General features: G+C 37.4%; 2 protein-coding genes across 2 annotated transcripts in view; one reads left to right on the forward strand and one right to left on the reverse strand.

Annotated features, from left to right (window-relative positions):
- LOC149065955 (insulin-like peptide receptor) overlaps nucleotides 1-13,635 on the forward strand; it is a 194,674-nt gene extending 181,039 nt beyond the window's left edge. The window contains exon 25 of the mRNA XM_089253299.1: nucleotides 532-13,635. Coding sequence (XP_089109425.1) covers nucleotides 532-1,078 — 547 coding nt within the window. The 3' untranslated portion in view covers nucleotides 1,079-13,635. The remainder of the gene's footprint in view (nucleotides 1-531) is intronic.
- Nucleotides 13,636-18,279: 4,644 nt separating this feature from the next.
- On the reverse strand, nucleotides 18,280-26,523 carry LOC149065956 (uncharacterized). The gene is made up of 4 exons (XM_089253301.1): nucleotides 26,366-26,523; nucleotides 23,825-23,936; nucleotides 23,593-23,676; nucleotides 18,280-18,424 (listed from the first exon to the last, which is right to left on the reverse strand). Exons 1-3 carry the CDS (start codon nucleotides 26,442-26,444, stop codon nucleotides 23,616-23,618), a joined length of 252 nt encoding a protein of 83 aa, XP_089109427.1. The 5' UTR covers nucleotides 26,445-26,523; the 3' UTR covers nucleotides 18,280-18,424; nucleotides 23,593-23,615.
- Between the last annotated feature and the right edge of the window lie 280 nt (nucleotides 26,524-26,803).

Raw genomic sequence — 26,803 nt, forward strand, 5'->3', positions numbered from 1 at the left:
GGAACTGAAAATTTATGGGTCCTGGGCACATACCGCATTTGCCCCTGCAAGAAACAGGATCCGCCTTGGATCCTTCTAGATTCGTATTGGCTGGTTTTATTGATTGATTGCCTGTTAGTCAAATGATTGGCTGAAGGGTAATATCGTCTCTGACTCTCATCAGGGCCCCATCTCATATCTCGGCTTTGAGTAATGAGATTGAAGACCTAAGGTTTGACCCGGACGAGAATCAGAGAATTTGAATTGACATCCAAGTTGGCTTGGCCAAGCACATCAGAACCTGAGAGAACTACCAATAGAAATCTAGTAGGACCCATAGCCATGTACATAAAGAGTGATTCAACTTAATCAGCCATCTTTCCGCATGAGGGGCAACACTTATAAAAATGTATTTCACACTTTGGAGGTGAACCATTAGAGGAAGTTGTCTTCCCAGATCATATCCCAATGATAGTATTGCATGCTGCAATCAATGTTAAAATTACAGCATAGAACATAATAACGCTCCATTTCCATTATTTTACACTTCAGGTATGCTCTCATGAAGCTCTGCTGGGAGTACAACCCAAAAGCAAGACCCACATTCACGGAAGTAATTGAAATTCTCTTGCCAGACATCAGCGAAAGCAAGTTCCGTGGTGTCTCTTTTTACTTCACCCAGAGGCAAGAGACAAGTGTCAAAGAGAGCGAGTGTGTGGATGTGGCGACTTCCTCGACGCCATTGAGGATGCGTTTGGAGGCCGCAAGCGGCCGCGAAGAATCCGACGATGATGGTGACATACAGTATTTTCCTCCCCCGCGTAATGTGTCAGACGATAACTACATTTGCGGCAATCCTACCGGTGGTGGAATGCTGTCCAGAGACAGCTTCGATCTAAATGAAGTGAGGAACAGTGGCGGGGCCACTGGTGGCAGTGATGGCAGCAGAGGTTACAGTGTCCATTCCAACGAAGGAAGCAAGGGCATGTCCGCGACTTCTTCGGATGGTAGCAAGGGCAGCAAAGTCAGCACTGTCTCAAACGGGAGCATAGCTAACGGCCATATTCCTTTCGCTCTGGGAAGGACTACAACATGTTGACCTAACATATGAGGATTATTGTTGCTATCCATGTGTCTCTAATGTACAGCATACATATATGTACAAAGACTGCTCCACATTAGAACTATGACCATAATGCTTTATCGTCGATTATGTGATCTAAAAAAACTGCCCCCTCCCTTCCCCTCAAGTGTACAGAAATTTTGGCTAGTCGCATTATTCTATATGCAGGTTTCCTATGTACTCTCATGACCATGTATTTGTATATGTAACTGCAAAAAAAAAGATTGCGGTTTCGCCATCGGAATTACTTTGAAGCTGCTTAATTATTCGTTTTGACACCTCGTCTGTTCCTTCATATTATATATACATTTTTTTTTTAAGTTTTAAACCATGTTGTAAAAAAAGAATGTTGCGTAAATATGTGAATATCGCAATTATTTATGATAAAAATAGACTGCTGTACAGTATATGAGAAAAAAAAAAACACAATTGAGCTAGTTCGATGTGTCGAGATATGTCATTTTTTTTTTTTTTTAAATCATCGTGTGGCGTCAGAAATATTTTTATAATTTTTTTTCTTTTTTTGTGTGCATGTTTATCATCCGTGGTCGTTATTTTAGTTCGGAATTTTTGCTTTTTGTGTTGTTGTCGTTATTGTTCGTATCGTTCTATTTCCATGGTCTTCCTTGTGATTCACATTTTCTTCCGCAAAATATTTCATTTCATTCGATATAACGATAGATAATAATGCAATCTCTCAAAAAAATTAAATTACTTTCGAGGGTTTCTTTTATTATTATAAAATTTTTCGACTGAAATTTATGTTTGATGAAATAAGGTACAAATTCGACGCATTTACGATAAATTGCTGTTCTCAGTTTCGTACAAAGTATTTTCAGGTTTATATTTGTATCAGATCGATATATTTTAATAGTTTTTTTTATTTTATTTCAAGAGTATTATAATACATGTGTTATTACGTTCATTTGAAATGATTTTATGTTATGAATTCTGAGATTATGGCGATGAAATAAGGCCTGAGATAGTCAGCCTACTTAGCAGCATGAAATTAACATGTTTTCATGCTGCTAAGTAGATTGCGTATCTTGGGTCTAAGGAATGTACTGGTGATGGGAGCAGTGCTTATGCTGTTTAGGATGTGTTGGATAGTGAAAAATGTATGATACACGATAGATATGATAGAGCGAAGGATGCTCAAAAAAATTTGCTTTTAAAAATTGTCACTGAAGCGCTGATCACAATGGTGTGAGCATTTGTCCATTGATTTATATGCATCAATTTTGGATATTACATTTGAAGACCAGACACACCCCGCTTCACATCACAGTGAGATATTGAAGCGTTCCCAGAGGATGGGTGTGTCTGGGAAATTTTATGAAATTTCTTCAAAAAAAAAAATCGACATAATCTTCCAAGTTCTTAATTCCATCTGAAAACAAACACAACACTTTAGCATCTTTGCATATAAATTAAGCATCCGTGCGGACTAAATAATGTCCCTTGGAATAGTAGTCGTAGCCTTGTTTAAGTACATTCACGAAAAGTCTGTATACGATGGTTCATTAAATCTCTGAGATTATGAGGCAAATCCCATGCACCAGATCGCCATGGCAATTAAAAAATTTATATTGGTGCCTAAAATTTTCTGTGTTATAATTAGCTCTGGCAAAAGAAAAATGCTTGGTTCCAAAATATTTGGTTGGCACCTAGATTTTTTTTTTATTTGTCAAGCTCTGGTCTAATCACCTTTTAAGAAAACCCCTATGATGTGGCAGACACTTTGTTGATTATCTGATACTAGTCCTGTTTCCATGATGTTTATAGAAATCTCAGAAAAAGTGACATTACAGCGTATCGCCGACTCTTCTTAATTACCTTCTTTAATTAAAGGTAGCAAACTGTTGAACACTAAAGATCGTAGCTGCATGCTTTCTGTTCGTAATCAGTGTACATACATTGTAATACTCAACATTTTCCTCCCATGTCCCCCCTCCCAATATCTAGGAACGAGACCCTCTCCACCATTAAACCAAAACAGTAGAAGGGTGCAGGTGTATCCAGGCACTGGACTAGATGGGGTGTCATATTCACCCTGAAACTCTTTAATATTCAGATATTTCTTTTCAAAATGGACTTATCCAAATTTTGACCATTTTCTTCCCACCCTCCTGTAGGACTTGGACCTGTCTTTCCGATTCTCTCCTCTGAAAAGAGCTTATTTTTCTCCTTCACCGCAGTTCATAAAAGCCTCTAAAACATATTCGTACTCCTTATCTGGACTGTCTGAGGCATTAAAGGGTTAACCACTTCAATACCACAGACTTACCGAACTGATGCATACTTGTCCCGAATAAAATATTCAGCTGCGACTCTGTCCAAGGAAGTCAAATCTCTCAGTTAATGGTTTTCTATGTGTGATTTTAAAGCCTGCTGACTATCTGAAACTGGTTCTGTTTCATGAACGTAACATTTCTAGAAATTGCCAAGAGAGTGACATCAAAGCAAATCGCGCATATCTATAGGATCTTCTTCAATTGAGCATACCAAATGTCAGATGGTAAAGATGGTGGCTGTATGCTTTCCATTATAATCGGTGTTCCCTCAATATTTTTTCCACCCATAGGCCTTCATATGTAGGAACGATGTCCTTTCTACTTATTGAATGGGTTTTTGAATAAATTTACAGTGCAAAAACAATCTTCAAGATTCTATTTCCCAGGCCTTCTGGTTAAACTCCTGCCAGCTCCCCCCCCCCCTCCCATCTAGGGTTCTGAAAATGTCCCCTCTCCTCGTATTTCTTTATGCCATGGGTTTACTCTTTCTATGGCCCCATAATTTCCTGTCATGGATCTCATTTTTTCTTTCATGCTCCTCCCCCAGAATATCCAGGGTCCTGTGTGGAAGGTCGGCTGTTACTAGGGCATCAGGTTGACTGTAGTGCCCAAGCGGTGCAGTGGTAAGATGCTCTTCTTCCACCATGGAGGTGCCCATCAAGGCAAATGTGTTCAACCCTGGAGAAGAACATGTATAACAAGTTCTTTTCCGCAGTGAACTGGAGGCGACTACCAATATATGGCACCTTCATTTCCAACCCAATTCCATTGATAGTAAATTGCTTTAAGATTAAGCAATTCAGTTTTATTAGCCATTGTAAACATTCGCCAAGAAGCTGCTACTTGAGAGAGAGAGCCTCATACATATTTGAAAGCTAAACATTGTAAGCAGTGCCCGAGAAATTACAGACTTGAAGGTCTGTAATGAAAGCACAAACTGGCTATGCACACCACTGTGATCACAGCTCTGTAGTGACAATAGTTAGAAATAGAATTTATCATCTCAATTGGATATCTCGTACAGTATAAGGGTGTGTGTATGTGCGCTTCAGAAAAGTACACATGAATAAGTGTCACGATCAGTTGTAGTTAATGACTGCCCAATTTCCATTCTTGCAAAGACTACTTGAGCAACTATCTTTACTCAGATGGGAGTTATAACTATGTAGGCCTATACTATTCTTTAAAAAAAAATTTCGATACCAGTGTCACATATAGTGTGTGACGCAATATTTAACTGCTTATACATAATAATTGTTTGCACTAAATTGTGGCATAAATAGATAGGTGTCATCATAGGCAGAAAAAGAGGTCCCATTCACTAAAATTATTTTTATTATAGTGTTGGGGGGGGGGGGAGAACATTATCTTGGGTCATTTTTCTTGAAAAATAATGTTTTTGACTCCTAAAAAATCATTTTTTGATCTGTCGAGTCCTGATTATGGGCATACAATGGAAGGACAGAGACAAAAATCTTCCCCCAATCATAAAACATATTTAATCCACGTTCCAAGACCCTGGTGGTGAACTTGTTAGCTATGGTTAAATTTGTGCTAAAATTCTGGAGCGATTTTGGGAAAGCAAGTTGACAAACCCTAGTGATAAAACAAAATAAAAATATTAGAGAGATGACTTTTGACCATACGTTGAATGATACCTTCTTTAAATTTTCAAATATATCTAAGGCTTTCTCCGCAAGTTAAGTAGTTACACCACAGCTTTTCCTTCTTTATTTGTTATCAATCATATGTATTGTTACGGAACTCTTTTTAGAGGTAATTTTAACGTTTTCCTCCAAAGTTACACATTCAACTGATCGTGAGCACATATTCGAAAATAAAGTTACGTACCAAATTATCTAGTAATTGTATGGTAATGAAGCATAGCAGACTCTTAAAAGTTTCTTTGTCACCTTAGTTAAGCGAACATTGGTTCATAGCTAGTACAATTTTACCCTTTTTCATGAAGCTTAATACAGTGAAAGTCCTATTTAATGATACCTGTAAAGTGTATATAACGTAAGTCTGTGCTGAGATGGCTAATTGTTAAAAGTCACTTTTCCCAAAAAAAATTGAGTTCACATTCCAGAGTCTCATTCATTAAAATCTTGGAAGGTGGCAAAATTTTGTCTTTCTCTTTCAGTTTATGAGAAAACAACGAAGGTGAATTGTAATAAATCAAACTACAGTGTCGCATTTCTGCAAAATATTATTCACAAATTCGACATCGCGAAGTTTTAAAAAAGTGACTGACAGCATTTTGCCATCTGAGCACAAAATTACTTTCTGGTCCTGATGTACCTTATATAGTGTTTATATATTCCATCTATAATAGTAAATCCTTTATAATGATGCATTTCTCGGGTCTCTTGTGTATCATTATATAGGAGTTCCACTGTATGTATATTCAAACTCTACTTAAAAGAAATCGGAAAGTACCTGCATGATTACTTGAAAACTTGCTGTTTGACTTCATGTAAAATCAGTGGAACCAATAATGCGAGTGAAATCGTAAAAATGTTGTTTCCATTTACTACTGTATGCAAATGACATGGTGAAATATTACTATATGGTCACAAGCCGTGCAAGATAATAATTATGAATGCCAATGTCCAGTTAAATGAGTTCTTTGACTTTTACTTAGGTTTAAATTGTTACGGATAAGAAAGAATTGAAATTGACTATTCTTTCAATGGGCAAAAAGAAGAGACTGTGATTTTGTGATATATAGGCCGTAGAAGCTATAGCTGATTCTTATTTGCTACCAAAAATATAATGCCAATTGGGCATACTCGAAGCTTTATGTCAAGTAAACTTAGTAATTCTAACTAACAAATAACTAAGTAATTCTTATTACAAGAAAAGAACATAGAATGAAATGTATTGCTATGATGAAACCACACACACAATACAGTCACACGATTTCTGTCTTTAAAGCAGTTTCCCGAACCTTTTATTTCATCTCGCCCGTTCTTAATCCCCCCCCCCCCACCCGCTCAAGCCAACACATAGGATCTTATGTTATATCTGTAGCTTCTACCACCCCCTGGACCATTTAATCGCCTAAGTTGTGATATTGCCTTATTTTGGGAAACACTGCTTTAAAGTGATATTTTAATTTTCGAAACTGGTAATATGAGTATACTTTGCGAAAGTATAAAAAGGGCTGTCGTTCAGAATCGGCAATAAGTTGTAGGTCCCGATCTACTCTTGTGTGCAGAAAATGATCAAATGACAGCCCAGCATGAATGCAAACAAGGCACTGCCTCGGTCCTCGCAGATGGAATAAATAGAGTACATGTTTTATTAATCTCTATGTTAGGAGTCCTCACAAATCCTCGGCCTCAGTGTGATGGTAACTTCCTCAAGCAAAATTTCCTTTTTGACTAAATTTTTCCCACACATTCTGAAAAAATGCGCTGCCTTTGCATTCCCCCCCCCCCCCCCCGATAGCACGATAGATACAGGGATGCAATACTAGCGCATTGTATTTTTACACTAGAAAAGTTATTACATTGCTTGCCATAATTTTCTTTTCAAAAACATTATTTTTTTGAACTCCCAAATGAATTTCCCACGTGGACAAATTTTGGCCAATTTTTCCCACGAATATGGGGAATTTCCCATGAGTTAGCATCACTGCTCGGGCCACCACTGATCTCCATTGTAAGTCTGCACGCTTAACTCATGAGGTAAAAGTCTGAGGTGTTATCCTAAAAAACATTTATGAAAAAAAATTAAGCACATTAATCTTACTCAGAAACACATAAAAACAAAAAATTAATAGCAAAGTGAAATTATTAAAGATAACAGTTGGCTACTTATCGTCTCTCAGCAATATCTGTAAAAAATTTCTTTACATTCTATTATACCATAGCAATCTTTTATTCTATTTTCTTTTTTTTTTCCTTTGTCTTATCTGATCATGTGTTGTCTGAATGACGTTACTCTAAAGATTCCAGTGTGTTACAGAATTTTTAAATTCATTATTGGCCTCTGATGACATTCAAACTATAGTTGATGCTCATTATAACGATCCTCTCCGTTCCATGAAAAATGGACATTATATTGGGAGGTCAGTATATTGAAAGTTATAGTTTAGTTTCTCCGGAAAATTGTATATTCTATTGACAGAACAAAGATAATTGTTTCATTTTGTTGCAAGGAAAATGTATCTGGCTGAGAAAAAAAAATTAAACTAAATACACATAAATACAGTGTGTACATCGTACTTAAGAAAACACTGTATATGACCTAAACCTGCATTTATTTTCTTATTACATGCTGAAAAATTAGTAACTTGTCTATTTTTCTTCCGTTGAGAAATTAAATAAAATCGCGCGTGAATGAACGCTAGAACTTTGCCATTGGACTTATCCCGTTGACGAAATCTCTTCCAGTGCAGCTTCGCGGCAGAGTCCGGAACAGTAAAATTACGCAATAAGATGAAAATATCAACCTCACAGGAAGTTTGTGTGAGTCACCATGTGAGATTATAGCAGAATATAATAAGGAAACTACACCACCATCCAGTCGACTGACACGGTCGCAGTGAGCTTTAGTTTGCCCCGTTTCCAGATATGGTGCTAGTTAACCACGAGGCTTTCCATAGAAGTGACAATGCTTTATCTTTAAACTATCTATATATTTCATACTCTTTTTTCTGCAAGCATCAAAGGTCAAACACACTGAACGAAGAATTTTGTCCATTTCTTTAATAACAAAAAAGCGGAGGGCCAAGTTCAGTTTGGTCGGTGTGTAAAGGATAGAATCAAGGCCGTAGCGAGGGGGGTGGGTCTGGTTCCCCCCCCCCCAAAATGTGAGAAAACGACCAAAAAAGGGGAAAAGATGGCCAAATCTACTGTTCTACCACTTCGGTTCTTCCCCCCCCCCCCCCAAATGAAATATTTCCAGGCTCTGGATAGAATGATATTTACCAGTCGTTGCATTGGATAAAAAATAACATGATGGAAATAGGAAAATATTTGAGACCTGTAGTATCGGTTGTTATAATGGGATGGTTTTTATAATGAGTGTTGACTGTATTAATATTTATAAAAACAATTTTGAATGACCCGCATAAAAATTCTGCTTAATTTTTTAAAATATTTTTGTGGATTTCAAATCAAGTAGAATCAGAGAAATTTTTTTTTTAAACTTTTTGGAGACGTCATCTTTAGAACCAATATTTTCCAGCCCAGAATCTATCTGCTACTTCGAATGGCATTGAAAATGTAGTAGGATTATATTATATGCAAAATCACAGTATTATTCTTTAAAAAATGTTCAAATTTGTCATTGTTTTGTATTAACGAGCCAATATTTTCCCTCTATTTTATCCATATAGAAGGCAGCAGCGAGGGGAGGTCAGGTCCCCCCTTCGAAGTGTGAGAAAATGACCGAGAAAAGGGAAAAACATTTTGTTCTATCACTTTGGTCCCTTCAAATGAAATTTCTGGCTACGGGCCTGTCCATAAACGTACATCAATCTGTCGATGTAATTTTTAAAAAAAACTATTTCCCCTATATACAAACACATGAAAGAATGATGTGTTATTATATCTGCTATGTTAAAGTCAAACGCAAAAAAATTAAGCAATAAAAAAAAATGTAATTATCGAATTCTCGTTTCTTTAAAAAAATAACATGATTATGTGGCTAAGCGTTGGAATTGGAGAATATTTTTCTGAATTGTGTACAGGAAATGTAATCGTCCTCCTGCAGACTATAAATGATATATATATATATATATATATATACATGTAACGTTTGTGTGTGTGTCTGTAAACTTGATATATTAATGTGTAAAAAAATGATAAACGATGCTATTTTCCGCCTTCTGAAATAAGTTAAGCATGATTCACATTTTGCCCATGTTTAATCGTATAGCATTTTCTTCCGCTTTCTTCTCCCGTCTTTTAAATGCCATGGAACTCAGGGATTTGCTGAAATTTTTAGGAAAGAATTTTTTTTTTCAGTGTTTGTATGTATATGTATGTATGTTTTTTTTGCACATATTTTATCGCTAGTTCATTATACACGATTGCTTCCTATAAAAATATATTTTTTGTGCCATTTTCATTATCTTTACGGATTTTTTCAGAACAGTAGTTCCCGAGGCAGTTTGCGAGAAAATGTTTGTTTTTCTTTCCGCCCCTTTTAATCAAATTTATCGGTGAAATTTCCGGTGAATATTTTTACTCGTTCAAATTGTTAAAATATATTATAATCGTAAATTACAGCGGGAGAAATGGTTTGTGTTACATTAACCACAATAAAACAATTTGCACATGCATAGGCTCACGTAGGATTTTCTCAGGGGGGGGGGTGGGATGTGTAATGCCTTGTATGCACTACAGTTGAAATCACATGCTTACTTTTTCGAAGGGGAAATTTATAATCTGTAGATTTATTCTGAAGTTCACGCGCTAACATTCCTAGGTGCCAAAACCTGGGGGACTGAGGCTATTTGAGCTTCCCCCCAATAATTGAAAGGTTTGGACAAATAACAGTCTATGTTACATTTTTGCAAAATCGGTTTTTTGACTGAATAATGTTCCATATAGCTTCCTCTGCAGGTTCCTCAAGTTTTATAGCCACAGAGAGCAACAGACCTACAATGGTACAATTATTCAATCATTACACTTCACTCATTGTTAGAAAAATTTATGGAGTTACACGTAACAAGCAGTACGCAGAAACGAACTTCACGTTAGATTTACAACACATACATGCACATTCCAGCAAATGTGTACAAGGTTCATGTACGGTTAAGCAGTAGTAAGTTCCTCAAGTTAGTTCCTGTGGAAACCCACGTACTTCATTGCTGTGCCATTTTAAACAGCTGCAATTATGAGTTTTATAACTGGTCTATATTGTGTGCTATTGGGTCTCAGTTACCTTCCTAGACGGAAATCGGTCCAGGTTACTTTCAGACAAAAAATTCCCTTTTTCAACAAATAACTCTAATCACATTTCCTGTAAAATTTGAAAAAATGACATAGTGTTAGTTGTCCAACCCCTTCAATTAATGATTATACAATGCAATGCAGCATATGGGCTTAAGTCTCGTGTACACAGGACAATTACCAACTTTTAGCCCCCTCCTCAGTGTTTTTTTTCACGTCCGCTACCAGTTTTTCCTGTTATATTTAGAGTTGCCGAACATTGGTGTCTGTTTGACAAGAAATTTTGCTGTTATGCTATAAGAGCAACCGTGAAGGTTGAAACTATAGTGTGTTCTAGGTCTAACTGGGGTCTGTCTGGACACTGAAAATAGTTTGTGCCCTTGTTTCTGATAGTTAACTCATATTTAGGATTCAGTATGTTGAAGATTTTTCAGCCAGCGTAAATAAGATTCTGAACTGAAAAGCAGCTGGTTCAGAGAAATTTTTATCACAAAACACTTCATTCGCATCTGTTTCTAATACCTTTGGTGGAAACAGGTGAAGAGTCAGATCTCCGTTATCTGGAGATAATAAGTACGGCAGTTGCCTTTGGCCTGAAGCTCTTTAACATTGAATCTCGTCCGATGGTGCTAAGAATCACCCCCATGAAAATCCATGGTACAGGATCCCAGAGTTTGAGATGATTCTATCATTCTACTACTCGAAAGAACAGTTCCGATCCATAGTTTTTGGCACTATTTATCAGAAATCTGTGTACTGACTGAAAGATTATTAAAGCTAACCTACAGATATTTGCGATCAATATTGTTTACAAAAAGTGAAACTGTTTTAATTTAGTCTAGGGGGCGCACATCCTCCAGCTCACGTGCCAAATGCAGCCTGTCAAGGGGTTCCATCTGACCCACGAAACTTGCTTCTGTGTAAAAGTGTCAAATATAAACACGATAAATACTCAGACAGGGGTCTTCAACCTTTCAGATATTGACGGGATGAGTTAAAACTTCCCACAAAGCCCGTGGGCCACCAAACTCATATAACTTTGTGATATCTTATTAGAAGGGCCCGATTCCTCCCCCCCGAGTTAAAGTCGGACGAAAATAATTGAACTCTCATTTATGAAATTATTCCTTTTATGAATTTTAAAATTCAAAAATTATTTCATTTCTACAATTAATCATTTTTCAATGTTTTCTACCGTTTTCTGAAAATGATCGGTGGGCCGCAACAAAATGCTCTGAGGGCCAAACGTGGACTGCAGGCCATGTTTTGAGGACCCCTGATATTTAGGCTGACCAAACTACCCCACTTCTCATCTCAAAGAAATATTGAAGTGTTAATAGGCTGACTGCACTTCTTTCATAAAAAAAATATGGGATATATTGTCAAAAATAGTTGCCAAGGTAAATAAAGTTGCCAAAAATTCCTAGTTATAGCCAAATTGTCAAAGGCAAGTAAAGTTGTGAATTACAGCCAAAAAAAAGTGTCAAAGGCAAGTGAAGTTGGCAACTATTACTAAGATTGCTTAAAAATAACGAGTACTACTGAAAGTCAAAATGCTGCAAAAACTTACATGTCTGATGAATTAGTGAGGTGATTTATTTGATTATTAATTATGTTAGCTTCATAATTATCATAGTATAATTTATAAGTTATGAAAATCCTTATTTCAAAAATTCAACCAAGCCATGTTGAAAATAGGGGATATTGGATTTTGTAAGAAAAACAAAGGTCAGCCGAAATTACGGGAATGTCCCATAAAATATGGATCATCTGGTTACCCCTATATGTATATACAAGTTTCTGACTCAGGAATGTCTTAACAGCATCACAGGTCTTCAGGCAAATGATTTTTTTTTGGGGCCCCAACCTGGTTAGTAATACCTGCTTACATACTCACTGTTAAAAATTTTCACCAAATCTCATGAGGCCTTTTCTGCACTCGAGACCCCCGGCTGCATCGGGCCTTGCATTAAGACGACACTGCTTTGATTTAGTCATAGTTTTTGGTTCTGAATATGACTTTTGGAGCCTTGAATAAACACCCCACTTACCCATTGAGATATAAATCAGGTCTAGTATATGTTAAATCTAAATTAGGGCTTGACAAATCCCTGGTGCTACGTCGCCATGGCAACTAGCCGTTTTCTTTCATATATAATAATCGAAGCTTGGGGACAGCATAAAATTATATAAGCCTGTCTGCTAGCATGAAAATCGGTCCCTAAGTTCCAGACAAGTAAAAAAAATACATTAATTTTGGACCAATTTTGTAGGGGAAAACAAATACTTGGCGCCTAAATTTTTTTTCCAATTCTTCAAGCAATTATCTAAATATTGTGTATCTGAATACTGTAGTTTTGTTTTCACGAGCCATGGATTCATAAACGTTTCTTATAAACACTACCCTTGGCAACAAAATAAAAAAAATGTAAAGCCAGGAATATGCGTAACATGGTGAATTTGTGATTTCAAGTAAATACTTACATGTGGATCGACTACTAACATGAAACAATATTGTTGAGATCCCAAACAACTACTTAAAACCCACGTTTATTTCATCCGAAATATCTCATCCCTTTTTTTCTATTTTAGAATACACTGTCTCAAGCACCGCAAACTGTTTCCTCTTCCGTAGTCTGGGTTGATAAAATTATAAGCACCAATTTTAATACAACAGTAATTTACTGAGTTTCAACTACATAAGTACATTTCCTGCTTTGTGTATTATGTGTATAACATGTATTATTTAGCTGTTGAATGTTGATTATGTATGTATTGCTGAAATTTTAGTTATCGAAAGTTAGCCGATTTGTATGATCAGTAAATATTACTTGTTAGTACTGATAAACCAGCGGGAAAGAAAATGCTCAATGGAATTACTAATTATGAAAGCCAATCGTCTAAGATTCATTATGAAATCATTTCGAATAGAGAAATCAAAGGTTTTTTATAGTAATAATGATGAAAAGGGACGAGAATTCCGTGACGCTATGCAGCTGTATAGTAATTTGTAATTATTTTTACAAAAAAAAAACCTAAGTAATATAATTTGAACATTTTATAGATGGAAATTTAATTTCTTATATTTTGCCCCGTCCCAATGTGTGTCAACCTTTCCTATGACTATCCATGTTCGCCATCTTTTTTCAGATCTGTTTACGTCAAAACAGTTTAATGACATTGTACTTTAAAAGAGGAAAAAAAACAGCCCTTTCTTTTCCCATTTTCTCTTGTAAATAGATTATATGTATATTGTGATGATTGTGTTGTTTTGAATGTGTCTGGAAATATTATCTCCATTTACGAATTAAATTTGTTTTTAATTATCGAATCGACTGCGTCCAAGAGTTTGGTATTTTTCCTCCTACCGATGAGTTCGAGTGCATCCTCTGGAGCCCACAAAATTTTCGCACATGCTTTTAGGGGAAAGTTTTCATCCAAAAAAGCCATTCATAACACTGTTCAACAAATTTTCATGAAGTCTTTATAAATGCATTCAAATGAGGTTATTTACATTTTTATGACTATAGGGGAACAGAACATTACCATATCGCTAAATCATTAGCTCTAGTATTTAAAATATGAGAGTGGGACAAATGAAATACACGATTTATAGTTATGAAGTGAAATTCGCAAAAACTTTCCATATGTTTGATGGAAATTTTTGTGACAAACTATTAATGCAGGAGCCAAAGTACATAATAAATAACATTTATTGTGAATAACGGCCGTAACATCCTTTTCTGGAAGCAAGTTAGGCACTTTTGAGACCTTCATATTTCCGCATTGAAGCTGCTCAGAGACTTGTAAAATGCTCTAGGTATGCCAAGTTTCAAATTCAATTAAACCTTTTAATTTCATCATTTATAGTTCTTAACGAAACTTTGAGCACAAATTTCTTATTTCGACACTGACTGACTCACAAATCATCAAAAATCTTAGGCACTTCTGGCTAGAGATGTAAAATTCTCGAGAATAATCTTTTGGAGAATATTCTCTGGTAGGACTACTATTATAAATAACTTGAGAATATTCTTATAAGTTCTTGATGAGAATATTCTCCTGTTAATTATAATATATAGTTACATATAATATCCTTGAGAATATTCTCTGGAAGGACTACTTTCATAAATTACTGGGGAATATTCTTATAGAAAATAATAAGAATTACTTTGAAGTTATTAATGATAGTCCTTCCAGAGAATAGTCTCCCCCCAGCGTCAAAGGTGGAGTCGACTGATCTAATGTCTCAATGTACATATGAATTTACATCATCGTGCCCCCCCACCCATACTTCCAAGTCTATCTCCGCCTATGGTAGACCACAATATTAGTTTGAAAGCAAGAAAATTAAACCAACAGGGCTGAATTTGCACAACTTTTAAAGAAATGTGAGTGATACAGAATTTATAAGTGTATGTGCATTGGAAAAACAACAGTTCTGTATCTACTTAGAATGAAAGTGATTATATAAGAATAGCTTCCTTTATCAATCAACTTTGGTTTAATATCTTTTGTTGTGAACTTATTTCTGAAAATTAATCTAATTTTAAAATAATTATGTTTTAATCTAAAGGTTTCTAAAATCTTTACAACCAAACTTTTAAAACCTCTCATCATGACCTGAAGAATATTCTCAAACTAAAAGTTGCCATTGGGGGGGATTATACCAAAAATTGTTTTGTTGTAAATGTTTCAGGCAATGAAAACTATATTTCACAATATAAACAAAATTAAAAAATTTAAATTATTTAAAAGAAAAGTGAATATTCTCGATTATTCTTCAATTTTTACATCCAGGAGAATATTCTCGTTCTCCAGAGAATATTCTCACTTCACATCTCTACTTCTGGCAGCCCTACAAACATGAAGTTTAGTATGAAGATAATATTTAGGATACAAAGCAAGAAAAAAATTAAATCTGGAAAATTACTCTCAGGATTGAAAATTTGGGATATTACCAATTGTCATGAAAAAAAAAGCCAAATGATTGCCAAGTATAGTTGAAATTATTCAAAATTTGCCGAAGATAAAAAAAATGGTTTTTACATATATTGACAGTGGCGTTGGTTTAGTGCTGCATCAATATAAAATTCAGTGTTAATTTCATTGATTATAACACTATTACGATTCATATATTTTTCAAAAATCACCCATTTCCGATGGAAAAAACAAGCTTAATTTTTATTCTAATTTTTCATGGACAAATCCAAAAAACATATAGGAAATATTTTTTCCTTGTGAATTTCTCGAATGATATCATCTCTAAAAAGGGGGATCAGAAGGGTAAAGATAATGAAAAAAAAATCTGAATTCGGCCTGTAAATTGTTAAAATGTATGTATTTGTTATGTACGACAAAAATATGAGATGAACATACACACATTTTTGTAACAGTTATCATAATATACTAATAATAAGTTATGCATATTATCTTTGTTCACACATGACTTTAGTAAATATTACCGATTCAACTGAGCTACAATGAAAAACGTCAGTGACGTATTTACAGGTGGGCTATAGCCCAGGACAGAAAATTCAGAGGGGCGGCAAATTTGAGGAATGAGTGTCGAAGAAAACTAGGAGAACGGCGGTAAAATGTGTATAACCCTCAATAAATCCGCATCTGCCCAGACAGCTAGGGACTAGATCAGCGAGCGACTAAAAAAAGTGGCCTAGAGAGTTTGCAAGCACATGAGTGAGCAAAAGAGTGACTTGGAGCTAGAGCAAGCATGTGAATGACCAAAAGAGTGATCCAGAGCAGTGGTTTTGAACCTTTGGAAGCCTGCGGCCTGGTAAATCTCTTTTGTGTAAGTAAAAGGTTTGGACATACACACAACTAACAAGAAATTGATGAGAAAAATGAAACTGAATCACTTACGGCCTGGTACTGGTCCGCGACCCAGCGATTGAAAGACACTGACCTAGAGATTGTGAAAGCATGTGAATGACCAAAAAAAGAAATAGAGCATGATAGAAGTGTAAATGAACAAAAGAGTGACCAATAATGCAAGAAACCATGTCAGTGAGCAACCAAAAGAGTGACCTAGAGCATGTGTAAGACCAAAACAATGTGCAAGTATGTGAATGACTAAAAGAGTGGCTAAGAAAGAGTGTTAGCATGGTAGTGACCGAAGGAGTGATTTAGAGAGACAGTTGTACTTGCAGGAGTGGGGGGGGGGGTGTAAGCGGGTTATTAGACAGGGTGAATTTGAGGGAAAAGTATATAGAAGTCAAGGAAATTAGAATGGGAGAAGGGCGGCAAAATTTGTGTAACCCACCAGGTGGCAAAACCATAAATGCACCTCTGGAAATACCTGAACGCATTTTTAAAAGTAGGGTAAGGATAGAAAAATTACTCAAATATTCTTTAAAATGCGGATCATGTGGTCACCAGTGAGGCCTTTCAACTCGCGTACTGGCACGGTGAAACAATAATGTACAATTTGATGCCCCCTCCCCAAATTTTGTCACCCAGTCGAAAGGTGCCTATCCCTAAATGCGGCTGCGTGATTGCATCAAATATGCTCCTCATAAACATTCCTCTAAGGACCTTCTCGCAAATAGTGGGGAGTGATAGAAAGCATTATGTGCAATCTCTGACAGTATGTTTATGGTCACGTGTACCCACAGAACACACAATCCAGCACCCATCAATTCATTAGAAATTACCCAGAGGCAGACCCGTAGCCAGAAATTTTGTTCGGGGGGGGGGGGGGAGGATTAAAGTTATAGAACAATAGATTTGGTCATCTTTTACCCTTTTTCGGTCATTTTCTCACATTTTGGGGGAAGGGGACCAGACCCTCAAGTCCCCTCTCCGCTACACCCTTGCCCAGAGGAATTGTTGTTATGGGAAGCATGTATACAGTTTGGTATTTGTACTACACTAATCCACACATGCACCCTGTAAACATTCTTCTGGGAAATTTCTGCAGAATTGACTCATGCGAGAAAGTGTTGTATGTGTAGCCCTAATATTACTTAATTTCCCAGTTATGCATGTTTTGAGTTTGAGAAATGCTGTCATCTTTCTTCTGCATAGAAATGGAAGTGCCATATATCTAAATTTTTGTATTTATGTAAGTATGGAGTTCAAGGGCCTGCGTTCTGTATTTTCAAATCATAGCATGTTGTATCTGGAGACCACTATTGGTAAACTCTGTATGCTTGAAATTACAATGAAACCTCAATAAATCCCTCAGCAACAATATTTTTTAAAAATCTTGTTCAGAATTACCTTTGTATAACGTTACATTCCTGTTGAAACAACCCATACACACTGGAACTTGGGGGGGGGGGGTCTGAGGCCATTTGAGCCCACCAAATAAATTTTGTGAAAGGATCTGATTCCCCCCCCCCCCCAATGATTTGTGAAAATGCAAAGCAAACTCCTCCTTCCTAGGTATGCACTTGAGCCTGTATATACGGAACAGCCGATAAATTTAGCCTCCCAATGGTTTCTTCAAGTCTGCCTCTGGATATAGAATATCCTTCACTACAATAAATCCCTCTATAATATTTTTAAATAAATTTTGAAACAGCTACAACTACGTGGCTTTCTTTTCTCCCAAAATTGTCTTAGAATTACTTGTAACTTTTGTCCCTCGTTTTCGTTCTTCTAAGGATGTTGTCTAATAGCATCAATATTTTGTACCACGCGAGCGCAGAAAGTGTTAATAAAGTTGTTGGTATTGCTATTTTCTGTGTAAGACAAAAAGGTACAGGGCAGAAAACCACTTTGCAAGGCCTGTGACTGAAGCGGCTAATAAACACTTAAAAGCGCATTTTCTAATGCTATCAACACAGATTCAGAAAAGATGTCAACAACAACATAAATTTCCTGGCACGTGAATTGTTGCTCTCAATATATAACAATCCCTCTACAACATTTTCTTCTTGGTCCACAGCATCGCTATATTAATGTTTCATTGTACAAAAATAAACCATTGAACTACCACACAAACTGTAGAACATAGTTATATCACTTGGCGTTTTTACTGTTGTGAAAATTATATACAAGGTCTCTCATTTCTCAAACATTTTACCGCATACGAGACAAAACTCCAGATGGAAGATTCACTGTATCCCGCTTCCATACGGCAGATTGATACGAAATACCTGCAAAAAAGAACAAACACGATTTATAAAAATTATCGTGAGTCAAATTATTATTTTATACAACAAGGATGCTTACTTACATGCCTACCCAGACATACTTAACAAAAATTGAAGTGTGTCCCGAAAATGTACTTTGCAGCTATCAGTAAACACGTTTTAAAATTCTGTTTGATGAAAAAGGTTAGTAATTGGCAGTGTCGTGTAATTCAATTAATCTTATCACTCAAAAATATACAAATAAGGTCACCTTTACGCAGGGTCACCTTACTCACTATAAAGGAGTCATCAAACTTGTATGGTGTTGTAATTCCGGCCTTATTCACTTGGACGTATTTATGCATGCTCAAAAGTTTTTGTGATGTCATGAGCTTCGCACGAAGGCCTTCTACTATAGATGGTGTGGGCTGGACTCTCATTGTGAGGATCCAAGTTTGAACCCTGTTGATGCACGGTGGTGGTCGGCTGAGGTTGGTTTCCCAACTCTGAGACGTGAATGCGAGCCGGTTTGAAAAATTTTCTCCATAGAGAGTAAGCAGACCTACAACACGATATTGACATAACAATAAAGTTCAAGCATTTACCATTTTTACTTCAATATGAAAGCCAGATGGCAGCACCAGCAAGAACACAAAACAAGTAAGATTCTGACAACATAAATATGTTGGGACCACACACTCAGAACATGCATTGCTGAGTGTACCAATTCGTTAGAAATTCTGTAGTGGACCGTGTATGGTTAAGTAAAGGCCCGTTTACACGAGGCAAGCGCTTTAGTGGGCAACTTAATTTTAACTTACCGATTCTTCTTGAAAGTGTCCACACGTATAAGTGGCAAGTAGATGCTCATTGGATAATTTTTACGGAGGCGAGCGCAGTTAGCGCATGCGCGCTTCAGTCTACTCAAATCCACGGAGAGAGAGAGACGCACAACGCGCGGGAGTATAATAGTAATAATTTTTTATTTATCTGGCATTCCGAGAGGTGCTTTTTTTAAAGCTCATAGCTTTCGTAACGATGGATGAAGATGATCAGGTAGAACTTACGAATACTGTGATCAGAGGCACATTATATGATATTTTTTTTAAGGAATATAAATTTATTCACTTAAATAAATTTATTCAATAAAAAAGGAGAAACTATATCACTTGCGCGAGATCAACACACTGAGCAAGAAGTAGGTCACGCAAGGGTAACAGTTCGCTTGTCCCCTTTTTTCGCCTCTGCACCCACGTAAGGGGGGGGCGAGAGATGACGCCACAGGGGAAAAAAGAATACACAACATATTATAAACTTATGTAAGTCATCGAGAAGAAATATAAGATTTCTCTATTTCTCGTCCAAGTTGTAAACATCGATTATATGATATTTTAATCGAAGTTGAAGAGGAGATAAATTATGAATTATGGTAGCCGAAAATACTGGAGAAGATTCTTGGCATTCGTAGGAAATTCTAAGGGTTGAAAATTAAATAATAAAAATTCATTAAACAAAAATTATTTCCAAATTTTCGAAATCATTATTATTTTTTTAATTTAATCTATAGATGACATCTTTATATTAAATATTTGATCATGTATTTTTACAACAGATGGCAGCAAATTCGTTCTGGACGAGAGAAATATTCGAAATCCCCCTCCAGTTTTTAATATATAAATCCTCCCCACCCGATATATATTTTTGAATCTTCAATTTTTTTCCACTCCTGACATCACGTCGACAGAAAATTCTATAGCTTTTTCCAACATCGAATAATTTTTAGCTTGTTTGTTAAGGTAATTTTCATTTCTATAGTTCAACAAACATTCATGGCGAAGATATTTTTCAACAAACTTGAAGGTTGTGTCCTCTGGCCACCTCTCCATCCAATATTTCCGCGGAATTCTAGCGAAACTTCAGGAGACGATGGAGTATGAACAGGTTCACGCTTGAGATCAATATAAACCCCTCCGTGAGAGAGCAAAATGACCCCTCCAGCGCGGCAGGTCACGCCCACTGGCGCATGCGCATACGTCTACTTAACCGGAAAAAATAGAACCGTTCTTATCTGACTTACCAACTAAATCACTTCTGCACTTGTCAACTAAAGCCGTGTAAACGGCCCTTATCGTCTGCATACATCGTATCGTACTTGGCAACTAAAAATTAAGTTACCAACTAAAGCGCTTGCGTCGTGTAAACGGGCCTTAAAAGTAGCATAAATAACAGAAAACAGGGTTTTTTTTCTCCCCCCCCCCTTGTTTTCTCTTTCCTTAGTGTTAGGGAGCACAGCAGTGCTCAATTGGTCACAGTGATGGACTCTCATCATGAGGACTTCGGTTCCAATCCCACAGTAGTGGTCAGCTGAAATTGGTTTTCTGTCATTCCCAACTTCAAAACGCAAATGCAAGCTGATCTTCCCCAAGTCTTGTCACAGAGAGTAACAAGGTTGTAATGATATACAATTATTCAATCATTACACTTCACTCACAGTTAGGGGCCGTTCAAGTATTACGTCAGCAATTTTTCAGATATTTTTGACCCCTCCCCTCGTCAGCAAAATTTTGTCATTTTCGCCCCCCCCCACCTATCACATATTGGTGGGATCAAAGACTGTATGCTGGGAGGGGAGACATGGGGAAGAAATTATTGTGATCCACCCTCCAAGCCATATAATAAATCCTTGGCCTGTGGACCAAACGTGGCCCGGGGGTTATCTGATGTGGTCTGACCTCTCAAACCTAATTTTGTAAAAATGAACTGAGCGGCACATTTACAGCTCCCTTAAGTGACCCATGGCACATTTTCAGATCACTCAAGTAGGCACGTTTTTCAGATCACACAAGTAGGCCTGTGGCACATTCACAGATCACTTAAGTGACCCGCGGCACAGTTCCAGAACACTTGAGCGATCCGTTGCACATTTAGAAATCTTTTGAGTGACAGTTGACACCGTTTTAGAGCACTTAAGCGACCCCCAGTGCGGCTTTACATCACTCAAGTTACCCCCGACACATTCCCAGATTACTTAAGTGATCAGCGGCATAATTACGGATCACTTGAATGATGCATGGCACAGTTCAAGAGTACTTAAGCGGCCCAAACACATATTCTATATCATTTGAAGGATCCACGAAACATTTAGAGATCACTAAAGTGGATCTCTAAGAGACTTATCAATAGGAAGATCGTTAGTTCAGGTGTCCACAAACCACAGCTCAAGATGTCATTAAGAATATTTCATATTTTCATAAAGGGTGGTTGATGACGTAAGCATCATCCAAACCCCCCTTGTCATTTTTCTAAAGTCAGCAAATCGCCCCCCCCCCATCTATCCTGATGTAATACTTTAATGACCCCTTAGGAAAAATTGATGGCAGTGCTACACATAACAAGCATTACACAGAAACAAGCTTCACAACACATACATGCACATTTTACATCATGGCCCGGGTTATCTTCAATCACCCGCTAAAATCTTTTCATTGAGACAGAGTGGCACCCCATGATCTGGTTAGGATGTGTTCAGAGGAGGGAACATTCATCAGCTCACACAATCGGGGAAAAAATATTCTTGGAAAAATTTGAATTCTGGGCCACGTGCAGTCTATGTTTGCACACATGACAGACCAGTGTCCAAAATGTAAACAATACTACCAAATCAAAAATATTTAAAGGTAGGTTTACATGGGTCGACTGCACTGATCAAGGGATGGTTAATTCAATCGGAGTGAACTTTGTGAAGAGCCTGTTTCAAAAAAATAGATTGGCATAGGTAATGAGCGAAGAGTTGGCATCAGCCAATTTTTAACTGAATTTTGTATTAGCAGTGTTGCTAGGTGTAAGAGTCCACTCCTTTTTTTTTTCTTTCACCTCAAGCTCAACTCCAGTCTATCGCCCACAGCCACAACTAGATACTTGGTCACCTGGGGTAAGTGCACATTTTGGGCCCCCTTGTAATATTGAAGGAGAGGTTTGAGAATAAAATTTGCGCCCTCTCTGGTCTAGCACCCGGGGCACGAGACCCGCCTGCTCCCCCCCCTAGTTTGGCCCTGCTATCGCCAATAAGAAATTTACTACTGATTGAGTTGCGCCATAAGTGTGATATATGGGCACAAAACAGTCAGTGTGTATCTAGTGTTATACATGAATTTTTAGTGCCATCTGTTTTTCATACTACAAGTAAAGTGCAATGATTGAATATTTGTATTGTAGGTCTGTTGCTCTCTGTGGCGAGACCTGTTAACAGGGATATCGGCTGGCATTCACGGGCGAATACACTCATTTGTGAATTGAGACAAATATTAATTAGAGTAACTCCTGCTCATGCTGCTTTATTTCATTGCGGAGATGGACTTGATCACCAGCCGAAATTCTGTTCTAGTGAACCGTGTATAACAGAAGGTGCACAACCTATTAATTGGTGACTTTACTTAGCTTGGATAATTTTTTGGCTGATATTGCCAACTTTACTTGTGACAATTTTTTGGCTGAAATTTAACCTATAATAAATTTTTGCACCTGTGACAATTTCGTTTTGGCTGTAATTGGTGACTTTACTCGCCTGCAACAGTTTCTTTGGCTGTAATTGGCAATGTTACTTGCCTTTGATAATTTTTAGCTGTAATTGGCTACTTGACTTGTTTGGGACAAGTAATTGCCAACTTTATTTGGCTTTAACAATTTTTTTGACTGTAATTAACAAATTTACTTGAATGCAACAGTTTTTTTGGCTATAATTGGTGACTTTACTTATATTTAAAATTTTTTTGGGTCAAACTGACAACTTGCTTTTGTAATTTTTTTTGGCTGTAATTTGTGACTTCACTTTATTTTTAGTGGAAATTAGCGACATTACTTGCCTTTGATAATTTTTTGGCTGTAATTGATGACTTTACTTGCTTGTGACAGTTTTGTTTTGGTTGTAATTGACAACTTTACTTGGCGTGGAAAACTTTTTTGGCTGTAATTTGTGACTTTTCTAGGCTTTGACAATTTTTTAGCTGAAATTGTTACCTTCATTGCCTTTGACAATCAATTTTTGGGCTGCAATTAGCAATTTTAGTTGCACCTGACAATTTTTTGTGATATCCTGTATGGATCCCAATTTTCCGTATTTTTAAGAAGGAAATATGATCAGCCGAGGCATTTATCGTGTTGTGTGTACATTGATACTTTTCTATTCAACTTACATTTTTGCTGTGGTAGTGCAGCGTCATTCATTTTTATCGTCTTGAAATCCCAGTTTACTCCACTCTTCTTTGGCCATTAATTCCCTACAAAGTAAATACGAAATGAATTGCGCCCATAAACCACTGTAGTAATTTACAAAATATAGGTTTATCAAAACATTTATGTGGATGTTCAAAGTATCATTAATTTCTTAACATCAAGGTGAAAGAAATTGGGGAAAAAAAACTTCACCTGTCCATCCGACATTGCAAATAATGTTTTGCTAGCTCGTGACATTCAGAATTATTATTCTCTTTGCGGTTCAGACAAAGCAAATAATTCAGCATGTGCTTCTTACATTCACCTATTAATTGAAGAATTATCATCATTAGAGAGAAATATATCGTTATAAAAGGGGTTATCATTAAAGATGGAGTATATTAACACTATGAGAATCGCATCGAGACTACAGAGTAATATGATTATAAAGGCAATTATCATTATAGAGGAAATTGTTATATAGGATTTTCACTGTACATGAATCAAGGGTGTTCAATCTTTAGGAGAGCGCAGGTCACCTCATTGATTTGGAAACATCAAACTGGCCACTTAAGTGATCTGGAGCAGCGCTGCCGGTTACTTATGTGATCTGTGAATGTGTCACAGGTCACCTAAGTTATTGGTTCTCAACCTTTGGAAGCCTGTGGCTCAGTCAAACACACAACTAACCGAAAATGAATGGGCTGCCAATCATTTGCAGCCCAGTATGAATGATGTCAGGACCCGGTACTAGGCTGAGGTTGAAAAAGACTGACTTAAGTGATCTGGAAATGTGTCACGGGCCATGTGATTCAAGACATTTTCATCATGTCAAGAAAAGAAATTGTCAAAAAAAGTAACACCAAAGAAAAACAAAAGAATTTGTACTATAGCTGTTCGGTGACCTCCACAACTGTTGTATCCATGATTACAGCTTCACTTGGTGAGACACTATCTGCCAGTACTGTGTACCAAAGGCTGCACATAAAGGGACTGTTTACCTGAATACCATGTGTTTCTCTAACCGGCCAATCCGGACGGAAAAAAGCTAGGTTTTCCTAGAATTACTTTTTTTCTGAATTTCTTTTTTTGCACAGCGTGAACCGAATAGGACTATTTCCAGTTGGCAGAAACGTGTACTTTATCATGCTATGCATTTGTGTTTTCCTAGCATGGCCCATCAGCTGCTCTGTCGTTTGCATGCTCCTGTCTGAAGAGAGGGGAAACAAAACAAAAATGAAGAGAATAATCAGTGCAGCATCCAACATGCCATTCACTCAACAATAGAAAAGCACCATGATTGTTTCTCTCCAGAGCATGCCTTACGTCGTGCGTGGTCATTGGCGTATGCAAAGGGGGGATTTTGGGGTTCTAACCCCCCCCCCCCCAAGCCAAGATTATAGTGTTATTTTGCAGGAAAAAATTTAAACCCCCCCCCCCCCCCCTCCCGAGAAAATTCTGCGTATGCCTATGGGGTGATTGACCAACTGCCTTTTGGAGTAGCCAAATGCACAGTGCGCCATGATTTTGCTGACATTCTCTTAATTTTTTTTTTCTTTCCCTTCCTTTCCAAACCAGAGCATGCAGACGACAGAACAGCTGATGGCTAGCGTGATAAAGTTACATGTTTCTGCCAACTCAAAATAGTCATATTCGGTTTGTGCTGTGCTCCTAGAAAAACCTGGTTCAAAGTAATGTCTTGATGTTATATAAGCCGTGTGCTTAGCTTTTGGAAGCCAGTATAATAATCAGTTGCATCAAAGCACCAATGGAAATTTGTAAAAATAAATCAGAGAACCATCAGCATTGATTCAGAAATCAAAATTTCTTACACCAAGATTGCTCAACCTTTTAAAGAATGCTGGGCACTTCATTGATTTGGAAATGTCATGAGTCACTTGAGTTATCTGGAAATGTGCCGCGGACAATTTAAAAGATCTTGTAATGCTCTTCGAGTCACTTGAATGATCTGAAATCACACCACGCATTACTAAACTTACCTATAAAACATAGCATCGCTCAAGTGAGCCCCCGTAATTGATCTGGAAGTTTTCCGTGAGCTACTCGAGTGATATCAGAATGCACCACCATCCATTTACGTAATCTGTAAATGTACCAAGCCAATTAAGTGAACTGGAGGTGTGCCATGGATTGCCTAAGTGATTAGGAAATGTGCATGGGATCACTCAAGTGATCTGGATATGTGTCGTTGGCAAATTAACTGATCTGGGAATGTGCTGTTAGCCAGGACCGCAACTAGAGGGCGAGTCTGGTGCCCCCCGGAACTAGACTAGAGTGAGTGGGCACTGAATTCACCCTTTAACTGCTCCTTCTACATTACATGGGAAGGGGGGGTAGTGCCAAGAATATAGTTGCGGCCCTGTCGCTAGCCACCGAAGTACTCTGGGAATGTACCACTCAAATCAGTGATTCCCAACGTGGGCGATGGAATGTTCTGGTGGGGGGGGGAGCGGTAGAAGCTACGGGTATAACATAGGATCCTAGATTGAGTTGGGGGACGATGGGACAAAAAAGGTTGGGAACCTATGACTTAAATGATTCGATAAAGTTTCATGGGCTAATCAAGTGGTTTGGCTATTTGTCACGGGCCACATCAGAGCCACTCCGAAGGCCACATTCGACCCGTGAACAATGGGTTGAGCATGTGTGGCCTGCATGAAACTCAAAACTTCCAACGCCCGTGATGATAATATTATATAACGCAAAAATTTGTCTCGAGAAATAAACTTGTACCTTCGTGATCAAGCGGGAAGCTTCCTTTATCTGGCGGAGTAGGGAAGAAAGGCTTCTGCTGGAAAGTGAGAGACGACATGGTTAATATTTCACAACACAACACCGGAGTTTTGATTACGTGTAAACACGAACGGCTGTGACCATGCCGTGATTGCCATCTCAAGAATTCAAGTTCCCGAGTTTGGCAACATCTGATGAAATTTTTGTTGATGACCATCGAGCTTATAATATGTAAGGCGACTAGATAAGGATTTCTTATAGATAATTAGCCTGATAATTTCTTCTTGATAATTAGCCCTTATTCTAGTCGCTATAATAATATGTAATATAAGCTCGATGTTGATGACCAATGACCATCGAGCTTTTGAGTCCAGCCGCCGCGACGGTAGCAACATCAAATGCAATTAAATCACGTGACTTGGTGGAAAGTACAGTTCG

The sequence above is a fragment of the Pholcus phalangioides genome, unplaced genomic scaffold, assembly GCF_987345545.1.
Source record: "Pholcus phalangioides strain wild (caught in Gottingen) unplaced genomic scaffold, Ppha-v1.0 ptg000036l_1, whole genome shotgun sequence".
Classification (NCBI taxonomy): Eukaryota; Metazoa; Arthropoda; class Arachnida; order Araneae; family Pholcidae; genus Pholcus; species Pholcus phalangioides.